The 21,084-nt window shown below is 34.6% G+C and overlaps 1 protein-coding gene across 2 annotated transcripts in view; it reads right to left on the bottom strand.

Annotated features, from left to right (window-relative positions):
• TBC1D19 (TBC1 domain family member 19) overlaps window positions 1-21,084 on the bottom strand; it is a 52,386-nt gene that overhangs the window by 5,118 nt on the left and 26,184 nt on the right. For both annotated transcript variants that reach the window (XM_082051339.1, XM_082051338.1), the window contains 9 exons: window positions 20,206-20,316; window positions 19,286-19,358; window positions 18,448-18,486; window positions 15,794-15,906; window positions 9,098-9,172; window positions 8,559-8,621; window positions 4,181-4,265; window positions 3,518-3,562; window positions 2,240-2,272 (listed from right to left, as the gene is read on the bottom strand). In XM_082051339.1, the coding sequence (XP_081907465.1) occupies window positions 2,240-2,272; window positions 3,518-3,562; window positions 4,181-4,265; window positions 8,559-8,621; window positions 9,098-9,172; window positions 15,794-15,906; window positions 18,448-18,486; window positions 19,286-19,358; window positions 20,206-20,316 (637 nt within the window). The remainder of the gene's footprint in view (window positions 1-2,239; window positions 2,273-3,517; window positions 3,563-4,180; window positions 4,266-8,558; window positions 8,622-9,097; window positions 9,173-15,793; window positions 15,907-18,447; window positions 18,487-19,285; window positions 19,359-20,205; window positions 20,317-21,084) is intronic.

Below are 21,084 nucleotides of genomic sequence, written 5' to 3' on the forward strand. Positions count from 1 at the left end.
TAGAGTCTATCATTTGACATAAAAAGTTAAGAAAGGGAGTATAACACATTCTGGGTAATAGTTCTATATATTTCAATAATCTAAACTAATTAGAACCTGCTTACTACAGTGCTGGCTTCCTAAGCATAAGAAATACACTTTAAGAATAGCTTCTCTGGGGTGTAGGGTAACGATATGCTGAACAGCGGAAGTTTTTAATTCAACCATCTATAACTCCCAATGTGCTCTTGGGCCAGTGACCATCTCCAAATTGGTTCCCCATTTGTAAGACTGGAATAAGTTCACTGCTTCAAGATGGGTGTTATGAAGATGAAAACAGTAAAAAAAATAGCTTTTGGTTGCCACAATAACATTACATAAGTACAACTGATTGATAGAGACCTGATTATTTCTTGTAAGAGCTCAAAAACACAGGCATTCAGTACTGTACTATTTAGAAGTCTCTTAATATACCTGATTCAAAACAACAGTTGGCTACATTTGTAAAGCAGCTGTTCTCAAACTTTTTTTCAATCAATCCCTTTTCTCTTTTTGTAAAAGTCTAGCATACAGATAAATCTATTGTATGTACACGTCGTACAACCATAAGCAGTTCCTCTCAATTTCTACTCATCCATTCAGTGCATGTTTCACAGGCAGTTGTTGTCTATATACATCTCTTTTTGCAGTCTTTTCATCTGTCCACTCATCACATCTACTGCTTCATTTTACAGGTGCATTCATCCTGGATGACAGCTTATATTTTAACACACTCATAGCCTCTATCTCTACATTCACCTTCCCTTCCAGTTTTATTTACACAAAGATAGGGATGTGTATACCTTTTGTCTGTATACATATGTATACATACGCACATGACTATATGTACATTCATATATACATATGGGTGTATGCATATTTGAATTGATTTTCATATATACATCAGAGAAGGTGGCTTAGTAGAAAATAATGGCATATGTGTATGAGAGGTGGGGTGAGATGTTCACAGAAATGTGTATTTAGGTAGGCGTAAGAAAAGCAGAGGGTGTTACTAGTGTGTATGTTTTTAAGGACTGAAGGTGGAAGAGCTGGCAGCATGCATATGTACATAAAGGGCAGAGGGATAACAGAGCAGTGCCTGACAGTTGGCACCGTCCAAGGGTATGTAAGCGAATGTGTAAAAGCGCATAGGGTTTACGTAAGAACCCAGATACTTCCTCCCTGAGCAGCAGAGCACAGAACAGACAGGGTGCTCTGCTTGGTCCCAGCTGCCTTACCCACAGCCTGGAGTTACACCAGCCTTCCTTGCTTTTCAGCCCCCCTCCTTCTATCTGCCAGCACATTCTGAGCCCTTGCAAAGAGAGAAGCCAGGAGGGAGGGAAGCAGCTCACACCCAGTTTGAGATGCTGTTCTCAAGGGCAGAGTCAAATACAAACATTTTGACAAGTGGTTTCACATAGAAGTGAAAGCCTCCTGGTGAGTACCTAAGGAAGAATCTGCAACTAAGCTGTTAATTACTTCAAAGACTTAAATGCCCTACTCAGGTTGAAATTTGTATTTCCTATTTAAATAATCTGGTTTTAATGATTGTGTTAAGCATTCTTATTAGCAAAACATAGCATTTTGAGCATAACCATAAAATCTGCTTGCCTTGTGATGCCACAAACACCTTTAACAAATCAAAGGAAAAATACTGGCAAGCTGCAACAAACCTTCTCCCATTGTTGGAGTCTCTCTACACCAGCTGCCCTGTTATGTCAAAGAACTGAGGAGATTCTTCTGCTCTTTTCCTAGAAATCTTGTGGATATTTGAACTTTCCTCCATGCAGTAAAGTAGCAACCATTCTATCCTTTCATGCTTCTTTAACACCTGTCCTAGGAAAACTGATACAGCAACAGGCCTTTCACATCATTCATGTTTTTAGGAATTCTTTTCACAGGTAACTTGGTCTACCCAGAAGTGAAACACAAGAAAAGAGCACTCTGTCAACAAACTATCCCTCTCTTCATATACATTAAAACGTATAGCTCAGCTACTAGCTCTCAAAGAAGGAACTCCCACATGGTAGTCAGCTGTAATACAACTACATAGAAACAGACTAGAATTTTTAAAATTATATACAACTGTCTTCGTACCCAAAGAAATAGAAAACACACACGTTTAAAAGTTGCAGAAAAGTACATACAGCTTTAAACCGCAATATAATAAAAAGCAGTCCTGAGGTTTATGAAGGTTATGAAGCTTATGAGTCACACTTACCATACATAGAAAAGCCATGAAAAGGAATTACACCTACAAAACAAAAACATTTCTTTTTTTGTTTTTATATTACTTTGTATTCATGTAAAAAAAAATGCATTTTCCCGCCAGGTTTCTAAATTGTATTCTGCCTACTATAGGAATAAAACATTTTCTTTTTTATGGCACCTTAAGTCTTAGATCTCAGTCCTGTAAATATTTAAGCACAGGAACTGTATCACTTACTCCAGTACAACCAGCTACGTGCTTGAACACATGCTATAGTTCCTAGAAAGCCAAGTAAAGCTCCATTTCCATTAAGTTATTACGTATAAGCTTTGCTGAAATCAGCATCTAATTTCAGATAAATGACAACCTGTAAATGTCATGCACTGACAAGTAGGGAACAGGAAAAAAGGAGGCCAAGACCTCTAGTAATTCACGTAGTACTCAGACAAAACATTTATAGGACTTGGCAGTTGTATCGTGACAGTTCTCTCCTCTTTTCCAGCAGATCTTAGCTCCCATTCATTAATTTTCATACAGGACTGTTAAGAGGGAGCGGCTTTGGCAAAAGGCCACAGGAACAATGCTTCATGGCTATAAAGCTGCAAAGAACTGTGGAGGCAAAAATGGAAGAAGGGGGAACAAAAGTATGTGCTATAATTGACACCACTGGAACACAGAAGATGTAAAAGACAAGGCAAGTGATGCAGATTTAAGATTGGTCAAGTAAGGCCTTGAAAGCAAAGAGCTTGAACTTAAAATACAAATGCAGCACAGAAACAGGGAAAGGATTAAATAGAAAAGGGTTTACATGGTTAAAACAGGAGCTGAAAAAACTTTTAATAACTGAAGTAAAACCAACAGCAATGATATTAACTTAAAATTATATAGATTAGTTATGTCTGAGTTTTTTAAATGAACACAAATTTTGAAAGCAAAAGACTCTAAGGTGTGGTTTGTTGAGTGCTGAAAAGCTGGGGGTCAGACTGTTTCAGCACGTATCATTCAGATCCTCCGAGTGGTGACACAAGACTGGAGCACAAGCTGCTGCACCAGAAGTTGTTTTCCTTCTCCTTCCCACCCACACAGACAGACTCCATGTGCGACTACTAACACCAGGCTCAATGTGGTTTTGGAGTACCTTCAGTCCAGCTTATCCCTTTAAACTAATGAATTTCACAGAATAACAGTGAAACATTATTTGTAATAGAAATAGAAGTTATCGTGTACTTGAGAAAAATATCCTGTATCTTCCCAATCTACCACTAGAGGAGACAATAGTATAATTCTTACCATTTGGAGGATAGAAAACAGCATACTCTTCCATTCCAAGTTTTCCTGTGAATCATCAAACCACAATTGAGATGTCATTAAACTGTTAAAAGGTGTAAAGATTTAAATTTAAAAGGTGGATTCTTAGTTACAATTATAAAAATAACTAATTACCTTGTTGACCATTTGTTATTGTCTAAAACACGCAAGCAATGCAATAGGACAGGTGGGGTGTCAGATATAAAAGTAAAATGCAGCAGCAATAACGGAGGATGACAAACAGCAAAAAAGAAGAGGAAGATTTCAGCAATGCTATTGGTAGAGATTTTATTGGGGTGTGTCTTAGGAGCTCTAAAGGCATTTGCTGCAGACCTGGAAGACAGTGAAGCTCTATGAGGGAATAAGGTTAAGGGGATACATCTGCCATGCTGTTCTGGAGAATACAGAAAGCTACAGTAAAAGAATGACATTGCAATCTGGTCTTCATGTGATCAGCTTCTAAACTGTTGGAATCTGTGCAGGTGTCAACTAGATACATTAAGTTTTTATTAACATTATTTTTAATGTAGTCTACTAGGTGTAATGAACATAAAGGAAATTCACATACTGTATTACTGCAGCAAACTGTACAATCTATGCTGCAGCAAAAATCCATACAATCTTTTTTAAAACAATTCCTTTTACCTCGTATATATGATTTGGGTGGGGTGGCACTACTGTAGGTAAAATGCTCCAATACAGATGTATCTCGCGAAAAACAGAGCAATACCTGTAGAAAAGAGGGCATATAAGAATCAGCTGACTTACTGGATCAACAAAGCAATGTCAAACAGACCTAAGGACCTGCCTTAATGAGCACCTAATAGATGTTATTGAAGACAGCTAATATGGTTAAAAGCTCTTGACCAACTTGATTTACTTTCCTGTTCAAATTTCCAGGCTTGTTTTGAACCTGCTATGATTTTGCCTTCACATTCATTTATTATCAGTAAAATATCCCCATTCTCCAACTCTCCTCTTTGCCTCTCAGCACGGGTCTGTCCCCTGCTGTCACATCATTAGTGACTGTGCATGCAACTGCCTGCTTTACTGTCCATTTGGTTGCTTTTCTATTCAGTTACTATGACCTGGGGAAGTCCTAGTAAGTGAATAAGCAAATGAAACATTTACATTTCCGCCTGTGTGCAGATATAGAAGACTGATCCTTACATCTGCTTTCATTCCCAGGAGCTTTACAGAGTGATTGCACGATACTCAGTTCTTTCAAAAAGCACAGATTAAAATGTTCACCTCATATCCATAAGTTGTCAAACGCACATTGCATTTTGTAAAATGTATTTTTTATTGGTTACATAAATGAAATATCTAGTATTCACAGTAACTGAGTATAAAATTAAATAATGAAAGCATTCCTAGAAAAAAAAATAACAATAGAGACTTTCACCCTACATGCAGTTATAAAAACTGTCATAATTAGGATTGTACTTGAAAATGTTCGTGTTTTCATGCAACGAAAGATTGTGTTATCGAGAATGTACACAAGAGGGCAGAAGTAAGACAGACTTCGACTTGCTGCTGACTTCTTTGCATAAGTTAAACCCTCTCTTGTAGGTTTTTAAGCATTCATTTGTTTTACCTGTAGCCAAGGTGTAAAAGGCAGAAATGCTTTAGATGGCGTTTCATGACATAATTTATTGTGAATAAAAATGAATGGATTTTTACTTCAACTAATTCTTGAAGACATTTTGCAGATACCAGCATTTGTCAAAAGGAAACATGCAAAACTGAAACACTCTGACATCTGAACAACACTGCTTTTTAATTTTTTTTTGGTGGAAAGGTCATATTATGAGACTTTTTCCTCTTTTGAACCTCAAAACTATTTCTCAGATACAAACAGCTTTTAAAAAATAAATAGTTTCTTTATCTTGAACAGTTTAAGCTAAACATTATTTTTGCACAATACACAATCATTTTCATAGCTGCCAAAATATAGCTGACAATAACAATACACAGGCAAATGTAATTCTTTGTATATGTTAACTGAGGTGAAAGAAAAAGAAACTAATCTAGAAAGGACATACATTATGTTCTCTCATAAGGGAAAGAATGTAACCTTAATTTGAGGCCCCCTTTTTTAGGAATACAGTGTCTAGTACCAGTATCTGAAAGTCTTTAAATTAAGACTATGCATCTTGAAGAGATAGACTCTAGCTCAAACTTATGACTGTACCTAAAAATGGCCGGGTGAGGTTCTTTGCATATATTCATTATGTAGGATGTAAGAGTAAAGTATTAAAACTGAACTTCTGGCCTGAAATAATGAATTTACATATTTAATAATTTGTGCATGATTTTCCTTATTCACAAAAAATAGGAATGCTAAAGAAAACAATGTCACAAACCCCTTTTTTGGCAAACTATTGGATATTTATAATAATAAATAAAATAAACCCACAGCATTTAAAGGACTAAAAAAAAAAAAAGGGAAAAAAACCCACCCTAAGCTTATATGAAAAATAAATCACTATATTAAAAGTAACTGTATTCTATTTCAATCATTACAAAGAACTAATAAAAGCATGTAAACTTTGGGATGAAGAAAGCAAAGATAATAAAGGAAATAAATTACATCATTTCACAGTGTTTTTCACAGAGATTATAAACTTGTCCATGCTAATAAAGAGGTACCAATAATCCAACCAAATATCCTCATTGCTATTTTAGGCCTAAATTTTCTGGGTTTGATGGATGCTTTATCTTTTAAGTAATACACAGACAAATGCCACACTCTGCTCTATGACTTGGAAAACTCAGAGGCAGTAACTTGTCATGAAAAAAAAACAGAAACCCAGCGCAAACAGAAATAATTTATCTGATTTAAACTAACATTTTCATTACCTATTTGATTTAGGCAAATTTAATTCCAGTTATCATATGAAATCAATATATAATATTCTGTATCAGAGTGATTCACACCGCAAAATTTTTTCAGGGGCCACAGAATCAAATCATTCAGCAGCAATGCATTTGCAGATTAGGTTGGAAGAGAAAACTATCAAGAACTGGCTGGTTGGCAGAGCTCAGAGGGCTGTGACCAGCAGTGCAGAGCCTGGTTGGAGGCCTGTGGCCAGTGGTCTCCTCCAGGGGTCAGTTCTGGGTCCAGCCTTGTTCAACCTGTTCACCAGTCACCCGGATGAAGTGTCTACCCCCAGCAAGTTTGCTGATGGTACAAAACTGGGAGGAAGGGCTGATGCACCGGAAGTCTGTGCTGCCATTCAGTGAGACCTGGACAGGCTGGAGGGACTGGAACAGGCTGCCCAGAGAGGCTGTGGAGACATTCAGAACCCACCTGGACACATTCCTGTGCGATCTGCTCTAGGTGTTCCTGCTTCAGGAGGAGAGCTGGACTAGATGATCTCCAGAGGCCCCTTCCAACCCCACCCATTCTGTGATTCTAAAAATGGATAGCTTTCTTCTAGAAGAAGAGTCTGGGGAATACCACAAAGTACCAAACAAAACTAGAGCAACCAGTAATTAGAAGTTTGAGATATTCTTTGCCTCAGAGCTTTTGCGGTAAAACTAGGCACTTCATTTTTCAAAGATTTTTGGTGATTCTCCTTCAGATTAGTAAGGCTAATTTAATCCCTTTTATGATGTTCATTCCCTAATAACTATTTTACTTAAGAGAGATGTATGAAAATTAAAATATTCAACTGTGCTATATATTGGGAATGTTGAACAAAATCTATTTCTGATGGCCTTCAAATAAAATATTATACCATACTGATGCTCCTTCAGAGATTATAAACTTGTGTCCACTGGAACTGCCAGTTTATGACTAACTAATATGCTTTAGTAGTCTATATAATGAATGAAGCAGAAATAAGAATGAGATTTTCACATTCCATGATGAAGAGATAATGTTACAACAATGAAGATCAACTCTGACCCTTAAATCAAGGAAAACTTCTACATGTATAATAAATATTTTTGTGAATAAATATCCCTGAGTTGTCACTATGCAATAATTTTTCAAATTTCAATTCGGAAACAAATTCAGTTACAGATCTTAATCCTGGAACTATTTTAAGTAAAAAAAGCTATAATTTCATGAGGTTACCATTTTAAGTATTAATGTTCGAATGTTTATTGTACTAAAATCTTCTATGTAGACATGATTGAATAGTATGCTTAAACAGTAATGCATGTATTTATACCTACATGGACTAAGCAGCATTAAGGACAGTTTCTTGCTTAGGTTAATTACTAGCAGTTTTACATATTACCATCAAAGAAGAAATCATTTAGTTTCACATAGCTCTTAAACAAAAAATTAAGCAAGTCTAACCTAACACATGTGACTAATGAAATTGAAAGCACTGTGGAAATGATAAGTTCGCTGCATGACATTTATGTTGACACTGCAATCAAATACACATTAGGAAATACATAAATGTAATGTCCTTCTATTTGAGGGCATCTGACAGTCAGCAATAGCTGAGTTTCCCATTTGTAGAAGCAACTTTGGAATGGGAGCAATTCTAAGATTAACCATATATATCACTACCTTATTCAGAATCAACATCTTCCATTTAAAAATATGTCAATACAACATCTTCTGTGCTTACTGTAGTATATCACTGTAAAGCATTTTTAAAAATTTGTTCAGTTTTAACCAGAACCCTGATTATACTTCTCAAGTCTAAATTTCTCTGTATGCCACAGCTGTTAACAATTTTATTATTGCAAAGCTGGAAAGGGAAGAATATGGCTGACTGCATATTTTCTGGCTCCTGCATTTGAAAGATGCTGTGTAGAGTCTTTCAGAATAGGAGTTTAAGAAGCCTGTCCTGCTTAATCTGTTTAAGTGTACAAGATTAATTTACAGTATTGCTATTCAGAAGGGAAAGTACATGTAATGCAGCAAACAGATGCTGTCCAGGGTCCCACTGTACTCTGCTTGCACATGAAAAACAAAGGCAGTCCTCACTCAGAAGATGATGTAATCCCACAGGAGTATACTTTCTAGCTTTTCTAAGAAAAAAAAATAGTTACATACCTGATATAAATAATCCTCAAATACAAAATAGTAGTCATCATTGCTTGCTGTCAGCTTTACATCCTGCAATCAAAACATGCAGCAGTTTGAAGCCAAAAACCTCCTTTCAGATTCTCATAGAAGCTCAACTTAACGCAGCAGTAGGTAACACTGTTTCACCATTGAATCATGAAAAAGCTGTAGTTAAGCATATACTCCACATTTTAAAATTAAAAATGCTATATTAACTTGACGATTAGAATATTCAGAATTGAAACTCCAAATGGATGCACTCAGACCCCAGTGCTTTCTTCCTTGCAAAACCAGTTATTTCAGTTATTCCTTCAAATGAAATTACCATTGCTATACAACTTAACGGCTCAACTCAAACAAATACCCTACGCAAGAGCCAACACAGGCTCAAGGAGAGAGTTAACAATAATAAATCCACACTAATTTTCTTTAAAGCCAAACCATCTAACATTTTCTTTGTTAAAAAAACAAGATACTGATGTGATGCGTATATAAATCACTTAAGCACTGTTTAGTGAATCACTTACTTTGTAAATCAGGCTGTCCACTAAAAGGTCGTGCTGAATCACATTTGACTTCAGCTGTTCATAATACAAGATATCCTAAAATTAAAACATTATTATAATCAGTCTGAGACATAATTATAACTTATATTTAAACAAATTAAGCCAATTTTTAACAATTTAAAATTTTTTAAAAATCAAGAAAAATGATAAGCATTTATTCAGCTGAAAACCCCACTGCACAATTTGCGAAGCATTCTATCACTGTTTAGTCTAGCTTATTCCCTAAGAAATGAGGTAGATATTTGAGACTTTATAAAATGACATCCCCTTTGGATAATCACTAAAATGAGAATGAAGGAACTAATTCAAACCAAAGATCAGTATCTTCCAACCTTTGGGTCTCTATTGCTAAAACCTTTTCAATGCTCAAAATAATTATGTTGTTTTTTTGTTGTTGTTGTTGTTTTTCTTTGTTACCCTCTATTTTCATGCCCCTCTCCATTACCAGGTTGTCGTATCTTCTAGTATTAATGAGTTGTTGCAAATATTTGATACCAATCTAATATGAATCTCTAAATAGTATAATTTATGAAAAGATGAAATTATAACTATATTTTAAGTATCTTGTGAAGAATACAAAGAAGTCAGACCTTTTTTAAAACTCCAGTCATTTCCTGAATGTCTACAGAACACATACAAGGATAAAATGATGGGGCAGTATTAAAGCAAACATTTCTCTGCTTTTGCTTAGTCTACCCCTTTCTTCTTAGAAAGAACTTGCAAAGGAAACACAAAATTAAACATCGCACTATCATCATGTAAGTCTTAAAACCCTAAATACCTCTCTGTCATTATTCCTACAATTGAATAACAATTTCAGATTGAATACCACAGTTTCAAATTGATTTGGAATAAATTTATAAACTAAATCAACAGTCCCAACGTTCCACTCTTCTTCATAAAAATATTTTTATTTCAATGTGTCTCTACAGGCACCACATGAATGGTTGTATATTCCAAGTTTTACCTAATATTTACTGCCAATTTCTTTGCAAAAAAAGGTAAGTCTGGAGTAAGGATTTAAAGAACAAATGGGAAGTAAGACCAAATTTTGAGAGGGAGCGAATGGAAAAACGTTAAGAGAAGGCCAGGGAACATTGTAACTGTTCTTTGTATTGATCCAAAACCAAGAAGTGGTGAATATCATACACTTAGAAATTATTAGAATTAATACATTATTAGACAGTTAAGTTGGAATGAGAACAATAGCTTTATTTATTAAATACTGACAACTACCACAGGGAAAATATTTACATTTTTCTTTCTGAGAAATAAAAAAGGGGATGTATAAGTAGTGTGCTATTTACTGAATGTAAATTAATTGCCATATGAATGTATCACTCTGTTCTTAAGAGCTACAGAGAACTACTCTGATGTTCCAGTCAGAATTTTAAAGCATCAATACCATTGTCTAATTAGGTGTAACACTGCCAAATGAATAATGTCTGGGTTTTTTTTTGCCATCTCAAGTGACTGTATATATTAGAACAGAAGCAGCTAATTAAAAATAGCAAACCTCTTCTTTTTCATACTAAGCAGACTGCATGTTTAACTGCTTCTGTTGTACATGGAAATAGTCCTGCATAACAAATGACACAATGAAACTCATGGCTACAAGGGCGCTGGCTAATGCAATGACCTATTTATTGAAACTTGGGAAATAAATTCTAATAACCTCAAGGTTTCCTGTTATCATTTCCTCAGTTCTAGTTCTCTAAAACTGCCTGGAAGAAGGCGGGTCACACGGTGGCTCCAAGCCACAAGTTGACGTTATCACTAGTCCAGGATTCTGTACTAAACTTTTCCTTCCTGAATTAGGAAGCCATCCAATTATGTTTTACATTTGCTTACAGGAGCCCATGCTAGCTTCAGTGCAGCTTTGTTTATGGCATCATACTGAACTGTAATTGTTATTTTATTAATCTCTAAAATATTTACTAGCTTCCTATGCCTTAATTCAACTGCATTATTAATTGAAGTGCAAAGAATCATGTTAATTGCAAGTATAAATTGCAGTTTAGTGTAGCCAGTGAACAGTATCTTCCATGGAAGAAAAACAGAAAAGCACTGAAACAAATTTAAATGAAACAGGTTTAATTAGAACAGAGTATTTGCTATTTGTTAATCCAGAATGACACATGTATTTAAAACATTTTGAAAAAATTCTTTTTGTTCTAGCAAAGGAATCAGTAAAGCTGAAATATAGAGACTTCTCATTTCTCACCCTTCAGGTTACTTGCGTACTGATTTTAAAAAACAATCTACCTATTAGAATATAGGGCAAATATTGCCTGAGTTAGAACAGAGATATAATCACTTAGCTTTAGCCAGCAGGATGTACAATTTTTGAAATATGCGTCCTTCCCAATTTTCCTTCATTAATTTGGTTTATTTAGTGTAAATATTTCAACCAGTTAAAAAAAATGGTAAGAAAAAGCAACCTGATGGACATTGTCTTAAAAGGGAGAACAACTGCGCTCAGATTCTTCAGCAACTTGCAGAAACTGAATGGAAGTTCTTTATAATTCAGTTGAATATTCAGTATGATTTTAAGCAAAAAGCTAAATAGTTCATCACTTTTTAGTATTCATAAACACTAATTTCTCCTTTGCTCTTACAAAAACCCACTACGCCAACTTGGTCATTTCTCAGAAAGTAAGATACCACTTGCTGTTGTTTTTATAATTTCAGCAAACACAACTCAAAACGCTACCCTGAAAAAATGAATAGCAAATTTACATTGCAAATATTTGCAGAGTAAAACAGCACTTAAATATAACAGTTAAATAATTTACTAAAAAGACAAGAAGGCCAAGCTGTCTACCTGAGCTAAAACTCACGAGAAGAAGTTTGGGAAACAAATCGGAAACTATTAAAAAGAGACTTGCAATACAAAACCCATCATAACCATTCTAGGAATAGTTTACTCATTGCATTAATTTTCTCTTAAATTGTGTATTCCTTATACCCAAATCATAAACAAGATTGGTCACAGATTTGCTTTCGAGCCACATGACCCTTTTGCTAAGTGAGTAGTTTTCCTCACACAGTGAGAAATATTTTTAAGAGCCTCTCTCAGGCTTCAAAAAAGATTCAAGTCCTCTTTCACTACTTTTTGGTTGCATTTCTTCCTCCAGATGAGATAATTGACTATTACTAAGTTTCAGGAGTGTCCAAAAATGTAGTAGGTTTCTTAGCCTAAAATGTTTTGATTTATAAAACCAAAATCTTACCATCTTCATCTGATTCAACCTTTCTTCTCTGTCTGCCAAATCTTAATATAATCTTTATTTTTTTAAAATGTGTTGCATTTTTATATAGACCATAGCTGTTCTCAAAAATAATATGTATTTTTTTATACTGCATGTCCAAAACATACTCATCTTTCCGAGTTGAAACAAAGTACATTTCAGGATTGCAGTGCCCAGACCTTTTGACTTTACAAAGCCACACACCAAACCTTCCGCCCAAAATACTCATATTGTATCGACGTGAGCACATAAGGAAAAGGCAGCACTGAAAGTAGCTCAGAAGCAAAAGAGAGCAGATCTTTCAGCAGTACCCAGCAAAGCTAGTTTAAGCAGCATCTGGTGATTCACGTCCTTTGAAAGGAAGGTTTGGATTACTCAGCAGCCTCTGTGCCAGCACAGGCCACCTGTGGCCACTATGAAATCCCTGGCACAGGAGCTGCACTCTCACTGCTGAGTCGCAGGCAGGTCATGATGCATTTTCAGGTTACCCTTGTCACTTGATTACACTGTCTACACTTGTCTCTCAAACCTAATACAAGAAATGAGTGGGTGAAGCGCAGAAATAGGAATATGAAGAAAGATTGACATTTGGGAGTCTAGAAAGGAGACACTAAGACTTATGAGAACTGGATGAAGCCTAAAGGACAACCACCAGCATTAATTAGATGAGCTGTAGATTTTGGAACAGAGGTATCAGAAACAGGCACAAAATAAAAATCTAAACAGATTACATGAAGAGATAACAGACAAAACAGCTAAAGAAAGTCCCTCCTGGTAAATCCTGGAAGAGGATCCAAAACTTAATCTCCTTTGACTAGACACCTGTGAAATATGCTTGTAACATACATCCTTCTCCAGTTAAAGATGATGACAGTCCATTGCTGCTACTGGTTTCTCAGCTGGTTGAACAGTGCAATGGGCACCTTCAGCTACAGATCCTAATCTAAATGACTCTACTGATAAGGCACAGAGTTACATCACGCTCCATTATGAACTTACCACCTGACCTATTTATTAAGTTTTTTAACTTAGGATATTACATTCAGTAAAATCTATACTAAAGCATTACTAATTTCTGCATGCTGGAATTTTCAGAATTAAGATTGATTTTCAACCTATTAACTTAAAAAAATAGAGGAAAAAAGCCTATAAGATAATGAACAAATTTTGTTTTCAAGCACTGCTTGAATAGCATGCCGTGAATAAACAATAAGGTAACACACGAAACAGAAGGAAAAAAATATTAAACTGATTATCAGTAAGTGTGCCCCGTCCATTTTGTGTAATCTATGAGGCAGACATCCCACAGGAAAAACTGTGATTTTGTGATTCAAGAGCATACAATAAAATATAAAAATATATACAGCAAATTGGACTGTTTGCACAGACAATATTAACTGTGACACGGTTCAGCTTTCCAATGTTTGACTTTGCAACCTTAAAAATGCTATTTTAACAGAGTTTCTCTAACATGTAACATTACAAATGAAAACTAATAAACAATTCCTTGCCAGGAAATGTGTTTACACTTTTCTAAATAATCCTGCATATAGAGTTTACAGTTTATCATTTTTACGATTACGATGTTAGATTACTAGCATCATCCATTGCTTGGCTGTATATTAGCTTTATATAGAGGCTGAGTTTTACTGAATAACATTTTCCAAACAACTATATTGGATGCTAACACACACAACGCTGCCCATACCAAACTTCCAATAATATGTCAATGAGAACGTATTAGCTGCCCTGACATCAGTGTCCACATGGATCCTTACAATAACTTGGAGCTGAATTACTGTTACACAGTAAAGGCACATACATAGGCACTTGTGATCAAACAGCAAATGTACTGTTTTCTAGCTTACCTAACAGTAACTTGAGCTAATAACCTCAGAGGAGAGACTAACCTTTTGAGAAGGTCTAAAATATTCCTACTTCATGCATAGTATAAACACATATCAAAGCCAACTATAAACTAGAGTTAACTTGTAAAGGACCTAACAGTGTGGCTGACAAATATATTAATAGACACAAATATCTTGTTCCTCTTTAAAAAAAGGTAGCTGTTGAAAATTGTCTATGTGATGATGTGTGTCTGTGTGTCTATTGATTTTAACAAAACGATTTCTGTAACAACTCATGCTTCATATGAACATAAAAGGAAATATTTTATCATTTTTCCAAATACTATCTTGACTCCCAGTCATCGAAACAGAATACCTGCCTTTTTTATTAAATTATTTTGTTTTCCACATTGAGATAAAAATGCTCTTAGAGCATTCAGCATTTAACAGAATAAAAATAGATGCAACATAACCAACATTATATTTACACCTCTAATATTCCTGCTAGTGTTGAGCATATTAAGTAAGATGTAAAATATTTCCTTATTATTCCAACAGCTTTCTTCTGCAGAAAATTCAATCTTTTATTTACTAGAAATAAAAGTCTATTTTATTTTTTCAAAAAGGAATAAACTAAGTAATTCTAATACCAGACCAAAGAACTTCAACTCCTTAGATAAGCTGTGAACGAACAAGATTTACATTTGTTTTTATGGACAAGATCTTATGATTGTACTATGTAGTTACCAAGAAATGCCCCAGTATGACAAGAAAATGGCTACCTCCTCAAAGGACATGAAGTACTGTAAAATTCTCACATTTATGAGCAAATTTACATGTATACATGTTATTTGTTATTGCAATGAAAGCCCTGCATCCAAGTATTCACAATTCTGCAAAGATTTAAATAGGGATTTAACTTTTTATGGTATGTTAGATATAACAAATACAGCATTGTCTTCCGATACTGCAGAAGATCTTATTGTTGAGTACCTGAGTCAAACATAATGTACTATGAAAAACGGGTGATGTATACGGCAATATTAAAACAATTCACATCTTACTAGTTCCTTTTAATGTATTTTTGATTGTACATATGTAGAGTACCTGCAATAATACACAAAGTCATTTACAAGACATGTACATGAAATATGATGACAGATTCAAATAGCCAGGAAAAAGGTATAGCATGTCTTTTTTTTCTAAAACTTAGCAAAGATAAGAGAGGTTCAGCCTTCTTTCCAGGGCTTTTTTCTCATCTCCTTCCAAAAAAGTCAGCAACACACAGGAAAACCTCAGGAGCTAGCCAGATGAACTGAGTAGTTTTTTCTACAGTATTTTGCCCATGTACCTGTTAAAAAATTAGGGAAGAACCTAAAAGATTTCACCATAGCACAGAGTTTTTTTACAGGCATGTGTCTATTCTCATAAAATGTTTATCAGTTTCTGTGACAACTCAATGAAGCATTTCTGTTTTGGAAGAAGATCACTAGAAGATATGTGCTGCATTTCTGTGTTTTCATCTAGTCTTTGTATTTTACTCTCACTTTGCTCCTTACCTCTGGCTGATTAGAAATATTAAGAATGAGGGCCCACAGATCAGCTCGCAGTGCTGTTGGACAACCCTGACGAACATATTGTTGAGCTGCAGCACTATCTTGCTCTGCTAAAACTGTAAGAAACAAAGCAGGAAATGAATTGATGTAGTTTAAGATGTCCAAAGTTTATCAAATTATCAAGTACTTTAATTTTTAACTTTACAAACTGGTTTATCATGCTGTAAGCATTAGTCAATGGGAAAATATCTAAAAGGTCTGGTTTCCACAACACATTTTTGAAGCAGTTCCCTGGGAAACAAGGCCATTGATATTAATAAGCAAGGCTGTACTACTTTCTGTAAGGAAATAGCACTTAGCATGTATCCTTAGGATGTATCTATGGCTGTATCAAGGATAGTTGCAGCTAGTGGGCTGGTATTAAGCAGAACAAGCAGCTGTATATAGCCACAAAATACTCCTGTTTAACTATGAGCAGTATCTCAGTTCAAATAGCAGATCGACACTCATTCTGGTTTGGGTTTTTTTAGTGTTTTTGTTTTATTTCTTTTTTTTTGTGGTTTTTGTTTGGGGGGGTGGGGGTTGTTTGTTTTGTTGGTTTGTTTGGTTTTTTTGTATTCCCTATTTTCGTGTGAACTGTATGAATATCTTCACAGACAACTGTGGGGCAAGATTTTTCCATTTCAGCGTCTACTGTCATGTTCTCTCATTATTGGTACACATACTCTGGAGGACAAAGACTTTCTCAAAAGATGTTGTTGTTTCTTCAGGTTGACATAAAACAATACTGTTGACAGGTTTGCCTAGATGTGTCATTCCTATGAGGCTTTAGGCTACCCTGTCACATCCTGAATACAGTACTGCACGTACCTTAAAGCAGATTATCTCATTCCTTATTTCAATCTACAAAATTGAAAAACAATTATCTTTAGCTATCCTAATCTGGTAGAAGTGTTATTTCCTATCAAGGTTATGTGATTAGCTGTACCCTCATACCTGAAATGTCTTTCACAACAGAGAGACAGGAGAATATTTCTGTGAGATTACCTAGACATTATATAGGTGTTGTTCTGGTACTCAGAAGTTTCCTCGAATCGCTATCCTCTGATTTTTCTGAAGTCTCTCAAAAACTGCTTGCTTTTCTAAATTTTACTAAACTCGATATTCACAATATCTGTCCTGACATGACTTAGAAGTATGAAGTTTGGAATTATAAATCTATTTAAGTGATTCCTCTGCCCTTAAATACTGAATAGACCAGTCAGCTGATCTCTAACACAGATGGTGTGTAATCCTTTTTCCTAAATGAAGAGGGCGAAAAGAAAAACACTCCTACATTTCCCACAAAACTTCAGAAAAGACTGTGATTCATCTCAGCGTCCATGAGTGTTCCCTTTATTGTTTCTTACTGAGATGCAAAATATTTAAAAGTGGTTTTGCTGTATACAACATTGGTTCTACTAAATACAATTAAGAAAATTGCTTGGACTTGGCAATACATCTAATATAAAAGCAAAATCAATACACCAGTGGCAACCAAAGTCATAACCAACACCCAACAGAGCGTGGAGTTGGATTCCCACTGAATGAATTGAGATTTTAGTTTATGGTCAAGACTCTTAACTGACATTTTTACAGAATTTTGTGTCTCTGTATATAGGAGAAACTAAGACAATCTCTGTAACAAAGGCTGCTCTACACAGACAAGAGACAAAGAGTAAGAATTACATTGTGGAGCTGAACGACTGGCTCAGGAAGTCTGGATGGGGAATTTATTTGGAAGAACAAGAAAAGAACTGAGAGACGGACAGTACCCAAATGAGTTGCTCTTGGATCAGAAGACAGATGATGAGGGATAGAAGGAGGATCGCAAAAGGAAAAGTAAGCAAGAAAGGTCACTGTTTTGTTACTGTAACAAAAGAATAGGATGAAGAACTTTTGGGACACTATCCTCTGTATTTTTTTCTTTGATGGTGATGATGTTTACCAGGCAACACAAGAGACATTATGGAGCAGATTTTGATGTATTCCAAACATTCCTTGTATGTTTCTTCTACAAGCAAACTTGAGCTAATAAATTATTATTTCTTTTATCTTTCCCTTTGTTTTGCAGGTTATTTCTCAACCTACAAAAAAACACAGAACTTCTTCGGAAAAAGCACTATACAGAGACAAATGAGTGAATTTTGCATGGTGGCCTAGTATTGCAATACTTAGCAAGTCCTGCAACTGCAAATAACCATTAAAAATCTCTGTTCTGACGCACAGGCATAAACCCCATTACACTAATGAGAACTGTGTGAGCAGAGAAAGGAGTCCAGAGTTTTTTGATTTCAAAATGAAATTCAGTAGTGGAATAAGTTGCCACCAAAATCTTACATCTGTATGCTTCCTATTTAATTTTTAATGAAATCACTACAGAACTGTTTATCTGGTAGCTACTGGTAGACCGTAAATGCTTGCTTTTCTGTCTCTGCCTAAATTACAATGGTATTACTGACTGTCTCTGTCTAAATTTCTATGGTATTACTGACTATGATTTGTGCTAGTCTGTCTAAATTATTAAAATCCTAAAAGGTATACGTAATTGAGATAGAAATTTACTATATGCATTCCTAACTACTCACAGTTTATTTCAGATTAAAAGAGATCCATACCTTTCTGTCCAACACGTACATGTTCATTTTCAAAGAACTCTAGAAAATAAATAGAAAAGAATGGCAAAAATTAAACAGAAAAAAAATATATATTCTAGCTAGTAATGTATTCTATATTTTTACTACACAACACTACATTTGGCTGACTTGTACTGCGAATGTCACTAAAATTAGCCTGTATCAGCATCAATGTTCTTTTTCAGAAAGTAAGAAAAAATAATACTACAGATTTTTTTCTTATCTGAAGGACACAAACACTGAAGTAGCACTGAACTGCATGAACCTAGACTTTCAGTTAGGTATGTTTCAATTTAAAAAGAAACATCACTTGATCCCACAATGTTTTCCACTTTCATATGGAAGACCATTTTGAAACCTGTTTCTGCAGGACTAAATGCATACATGGAAAAACAACAGAAATTATGTACTATTTAAGCAACTAAATATTAATGTTTGGATATTTTCTCTAATATTTTCTCAAAGACAGTAATTTAAAAAATGTTTGTATATATGCCTGTTAGTTGGCTTGATATTTATTGATATTTTCTGTATTTTTGGAGACAGGCAATTCTGTTCTCTAGATCCTGAAGTGTTCAAACACACTGAAATCAACATATTTTCAACTTAAGGTGATGATTTTAAAGCTTCTCCAAATCTGACCCTTCATATTTGCAATGTTTTCTATTACTAGCTGTATTTTACTAAGAAAATAACTACAGTCATAGTTACAGAAAAAATGTTTATGGTTCATTATGGAAAAATTACACAGATTACTTGATAATAAGTAGTCAGCTCATTAGTGTTCCATTTAAATGACTGAAGCACAGCATTAGCTAACCAGGAGGTACTTGTGTGGAATCATCTATACCCAGCTGCCCTATATTTAAGCCCAGTTCACTGAAGTCTTCTTTCTGAAAAGCAACAAAACCATAAAACAGTAATTAGCAACATTTAATTCTCCAAATCACTGGAGATATCTCCTGAAAGGCTTAATGCAAATATTTTCTAAACCAAACATAGTTATTTTGAATGCATACAAATGAAATATGTGCTCAGGTTTTTAAAGAGAAGAATCTGACATAAATTCTTACTCTAGTTTTCGTTATAGGCCCCAGTTTTCAAGTCAGCTATGAGCAACACCTGGATGTAATAAAGTGGTGAATGAAAGATCAGGTTAAGGATCTCTAATTCCCAGTTCTTTTCTAACCCAGGCACAAGTTTTTCTACCAGCATAAAATCCTCAAGAGCCTTATCAGTGAAGCATTAAGAAGAGCTCTCCTGTTTTCCAATTATAATACTAATACCCAAGCATTTCATTTCATTTACAAGGGGATTTAAAATTACTTTGCAAAGAAAATCAGAACCTAACTGACTGTCAGGTTACTGATCTTGTACAGCATCAAATAAAACTGTAGAATTAAGATATACTACATATTTGAAGTTTCTTGTACAGAAAAAAAAATGAGTAAGTCAATAATATGTACAGAAGTGTATTTTAGTTTTGGCACAAATAAAACTTGTGCGGCATAAAATGAAAACTTTTCTACTGGCAAATAAATGTTTATGTTTTATTTCTCATTAAAATGTATTTTTATAAAACTTTTAATGCTCTGTGTTTTAACTACGTATTTAGATGGATTTTCACTTTCCAAAGGAGAAACTTACGATACCAATATTCTTCTTATTGTTTAGCATCTAATTCATCAGCAAAGCAAAATAATTCTTACAGAAACCTCTTGTAAGAAAAAATATACTTACCAGTTCTGGAATATCTTTAACTTTTAGAGGAACCTGAATTAGCCCCAGGTGATTTCTGAAACTAAGCTGTTCTCCATTTTCATAATTTGGGTTTCGAAGGTTCATCAGTACCTTAAAAATGGTAGTTTTTGTCATTCCTTGCGTATATTCAGAAATTTACATTCAGAGCTCTTCTTAACATCATGAGTATTACGAACAGTACATTCAGTATAAAATAATTTGTTGTAACTGTTATATATGTAGGCCCTAATTTTCAAATTATATCTCAACATTTTCAAAATCAAAAAGGAGACACTTTTTTAAAGAAGCAAACATATTCCACTTCAAAAAGTAAGCTCATATTATGAAATAAAAAAGCAGAAATAATTTTTGATATATGGGATTAAGTGCTGGCTATATAGTAATGTCTTGACTGAAATTCAATTCTTTATCAAAGCTATAGGAACACCAAAAGTATATTTCTAATAGCTACAATATCCAGGATATTCTTCAGTATTACTTTTTCAGAAAGAATTTTTACCCACATTCTTACACTGGTGATCTTACATAGCTTTCAATTGAAGTGCTACATAATTTGCTGCTAAAATAATATCTTACTAAATAATAATACACCAAAATATCTTCTTTCATTTAGGAAAGGAAAAAAAAATTACAGAATTGAAAACCTAAAGTAAGGATAGAATTGAAGGGACAAGGAAACATGTCAAGATATATAAAGGAATTTACAGTGTCTTACATACTGGTATTCCATGGGTATAGATTTTGATATAATGTTGAGCTGGCAAGTATTCTAAGATAAGTTTTCACCTCTTGTTAAATTCTTCCACAACATCCTACCTCTACTATTCTCAGACTTGGAAGTATTATAATACCATATAA

This window comes from Streptopelia decaocto, assembly GCF_964273445.1.
Source record: "Streptopelia decaocto genome assembly, chromosome: 4".
Lineage (NCBI taxonomy): Eukaryota > Metazoa > Chordata > Aves > Columbiformes > Columbidae > Streptopelia > Streptopelia decaocto.